The sequence below is a fragment of the Cariama cristata genome, unplaced genomic scaffold (assembly GCF_000690535.1).
Source record: "Cariama cristata isolate BGI_N322 unplaced genomic scaffold, ASM69053v1 scaffold3441, whole genome shotgun sequence".
NCBI lineage: Eukaryota > Metazoa > Chordata > Aves > Cariamiformes > Cariamidae > Cariama > Cariama cristata.
Window position 1 is genome coordinate 66,348 of NW_009597390.1, and position 4,052 is coordinate 70,399.

Consider the following 4,052-nt stretch of genomic DNA (forward strand, 5'->3'; position numbering starts at 1 on the left):
TTGTGTCTATAATGAGCTAATGATGCAGCTCCTCTGGCTTCAGACAGCCACTACAGATTTACAGCAGGCTACGGAAGATCAGACTGCAGCACAAGTTCTTCGTTATTGATGTACCCCTACGATGATATCTGAGTTCAGAATAGCTCTTGGTATAATTCGAGGCAGTCAACATGTTACTCCTCTATAACTCAAACTCCTTTCAGTTTCAGAAGTGTAAGGGACTCATTATCACAGAGCACAATTAATTGATTGTTGATCCTGTATGTTTATGTGTTTGTTTGAAGGCATTCTGAGCTTTTCAAATCTGGCTGTGGATAAGAAAGCCACAGTATGACTAAATGATTGGACTGAAAGTTTTGCAAATAAGTTATCTGGACAGAAACACAGCTCACATGGATGCTTCTGTGTAAAGAAACTCCACTGGAAACCACTGTGTGTGCTTGAAGTAATGACCTCTGTCTTTGATTGATGTCTGCCCAGATTTGAAACAATTAGAACTGTGCAAAAATTTCCTGAATCAAAACAGGTAATTCACGAAATTCCCAGCTACATACTACAATAAAGGGATGCGAATCAATGTTTGATGACTCCAAATAGCATGACTTGAAGGAGATTACTGTTCCCAGATCCACCACCTTTCACTTAGGGCCTTGACTTGAGTCCTATCTGCCACCAAGGCACGGCTGTTCACAAGAAATGAAATGCTGTTTGCTTGTATAATTTCCCCCTGTGCAGTCTTTGGTCATTCTGTGCTGTTTCTCTCCTGTTGAGGCTGCTAAATGAGTTGGTATTACCTTAATGAAAGCATTGAAGGTGTGGTTAATGCTGCTAGATTCCGTATTTTAAAACATTTTTTGAAATCAAAGTGAGTATCAGTAAAATATTCTTCTGTGGTTCATGGCTCCAATAACCAGTACAATGACTTAATTGGCATTCTTGTGCAGTGCTTGGACCTTTGCCAGTTAATGACCCATTGCTGCAGTCTGCACAGGCAAATTACCCCTTCTGTCCGGCTCTTCAAGCTGATGGACTTTTGCCCAAGTAATGGCTGCAGGCTCCTATTCTCAGCTGGCACGGACCCCAGCACAACCATAAACATCCCTGAGAGGATCATAATATGATATATTGGACAGATTCTGAAATGCCTCACAGTAATAGACCACCAAGCAATTCTGCTGAAGTCAGTGACTTTGGCAGTGGCATAGCTGAACGAAGAATCTGGTCCCCTACACTGTTGCTTTCTCAAGTAACGAAGCACTTGCAGGCTATTAACTAGTCTGTGTCCCTCTAGATGGTGCAAGTTTTTGTGAACCCTTTGTCAAACATTCAAAATAGTTTTTATTTTTGTTCTATTTTTAAATGGTTGCATTTTCTCTTCCCCCTACAGGATTTTCCATTCTTCAGGCGATTATGGAAGCAGCAGTACAGAACAACTGGCAAGTGACAGCCAGATCTGTAGGAAGCATAAAGGATGTTCAAGAGTTCAGAAGAATTATAGAGGAGATGGACAGACGGCAAGAAAAAAGATACCTAATTGACTGTGAAGTAGACAGAATCAACACCATTTTGGAACAGGTATATGCTTTTCAGAAATTGTGGTCTGTCTGTGACAGACATGGTTAATGTTTCCAGAACTGTCTATTTCTAGAAATGAATTAAATATCCATTGAAATGTGAGTCCCAGCAACTGACTGGTTATCTAGTAAAATTAAAATGCCTCAGTGATGCTCATATTCGGTGGCAGCACTTACATGTAACCTACCAGGAAACGTCTCTGTGATATTTTTTCCTAAATGTTAATAATGAATTATTTTTAAGTAGGTTAAGAACCTAAAATTTCAACTGCCATAGTAGCATTACTGGCATTAGGGCTACTTGTAGGGACTGCAAGACAGGTACAGTTCGTTAAGTGGAACAAGGAACAAGAAATAAAAAGCCAGTGAAGTAGTTTTGAATCATCTTAAAGAATTCCCAAATGGAAATACTGATAATGAAAAAATCAGCTGGTAGTCCAAACGGCTCATTAGCACTTTTTGATACATAAAGCCCATCCCTCTGCATAGCTGGTGCTGTTGACAGGCTTAAATTGTGGGTGATAGAGTCCAAACATGGAAGAGCACTTGTGGGGTGACTGTTTTGCTGTTACATGGCCTTCTCTGCGTTTGCATTGCCCCAGAGGAATGGCCATACCCTCTGGCCATCCCAGGGTGCTATCCACAATGCCTGTGCCACTGGCTGTGCTGTGCAATGTGCTTGAAGAGGTGTAGTAATAGATAAACATTGCAGAGAGCGGAACCAGGACAGTTCACTGCTGCCTGGGCTCCCAGCAAAGGTGGTGTTGGTATGGAACCAAATCCATGCTGCTTGTTTATTCATAGGCATGTGGGAATTCACTTACATTAAGACTGAAGAACCCTCTGATCATTGCCACTTCATAAATTTAACTGTGGGTTTATAGTATGGAATAGATCAAAAGTAACATTTAAATTTCATGAAGCATTAGCATATCTCTCAGAAATGTTGTATTGTAAACTAATAGCAAACTGGCCTCACTGCCATAAACCCTGGGTAATACAAAAGCTATATTCACTGAGTTCCTTCTCAAAATACTCAGTTCCCATCAAGCCTTGAGGAGCATCACTGAGGGCCGGTCTGCAGGGACTGAATTGCTGTAGTCACAGCCAGGTCCCGTAGGTGCTGGTTACAGAGGGCAACAGGAAGGAAAGAGGTGCTCAAGAGAACATAGCACAAGCAGATGCTGGTCCATAACTCTGACAGCTAGTATGGTTGTGATACTAATACATAGCATTGCATTTTACACTGTATTTTTAGTCAATACAGTGAGTGCTCTCGTCAGGGAAATTCATACAGAAAGTGTAAGAAACTTTTTTTTTTCCCTTTCATTTGCTGATGTTCTTGCAAAAGATGCAAAACACCATACCCACAACCCACTCTCCTGAAAATTATTCAGGAGAGCACCCCTGAGCCAAGCTTAAACAGCTCTTTGGGCCCACTCTCAGCTGAACAGGCCTTTTTGTTTGATCTTTCTAACTCCATTTACATTTTGTTCTCTCTTTTCCTTATATTGTGCAAGTGAGAGAAAAAAACATAATCAAACCATTCTAGTACCTAAAATGAAAGCTATATACAAAGCAAACCATGTAGTGACAAACTGGCAAACTCTTTTCTTCTGCAAGCATTCTAAATTCAAACATAGTGAAGTTGTAATTTTATTAAATGTTTGATTCAGCTTTCTATCAATGTGATTATCACCTGTGTAACTAAAGATTTACTGTTGTGGCCTCCAAGTTTCCCCAAACTCTACAGCACATGGTACAGTACTCGCAGTTTTGCATAATTAGAACCTTTCTGTTGTCATTATTGTATTATATGTAGCCTGGCTCTGTACTGTTAACTGACTCTTTTTCTGTATTATGCCCGCTGTCCATATTTTGAACTTTATTTACACAAACTTGTGGCATTTCCATGAAATCTTTATCCTAAATTATCTCAAATATTTCTAAAAGATCTTAAAATTTTCATGCAGTTGGATTTTAGGACTGTATCAATCAGATTTAGCCGATCAGTTGAACACTATCAGTCCATTGTTTTCCAACCAAATCCTGCAGACATTTTTGCACAGAAACACTACATCATATGTGTCGCCCTATTGATGTAATATGACTATTTCTACTTAATTTCGTTGAAGATACTCATGAGCAAAATTGTTTGAATTTGCAGTATCAAAAATGGATTTAGAACATTTTGTTTAGGAAACCGAGCTAGATAGCAAAGCAAACTAAACATATCATCTGAGCTAAATACTCTAGTACTAGTCATGTCTTAGCAGTCTAACAAGAGGAGTGTGGTTATGCAGCACTTTTTTTATGAGTATTGTCCCGTTTATTTTACTGGAACCATTCACCTGACAAAGAATTGCCCAGGCACATCCCAGGCTGGTGCCTCTGATGCTAAAAATATCTTCTGGCAACAATTTCCAGAGGTTTTTTTTATCTGATACTGAAAAGCAATGACTGAAGTTTCTGTAGGGA

The 4,052-nt window shown here is 39.6% G+C and overlaps 1 protein-coding gene across 1 annotated transcript in view; it reads left to right on the forward strand.

Moving 5' to 3' along the window:
- The window catches only part of GRIA3 (glutamate receptor, ionotropic, AMPA 3), a 152,623-nt gene that overhangs the window by 65,726 nt on the left and 82,845 nt on the right, over positions 1-4,052 (forward strand). Inside the window, exon 3 of the mRNA XM_009708840.1 lies at positions 1,388-1,575. Coding sequence (XP_009707142.1) covers positions 1,388-1,575 — 188 coding nt within the window. The remainder of the gene's footprint in view (positions 1-1,387; positions 1,576-4,052) is intronic.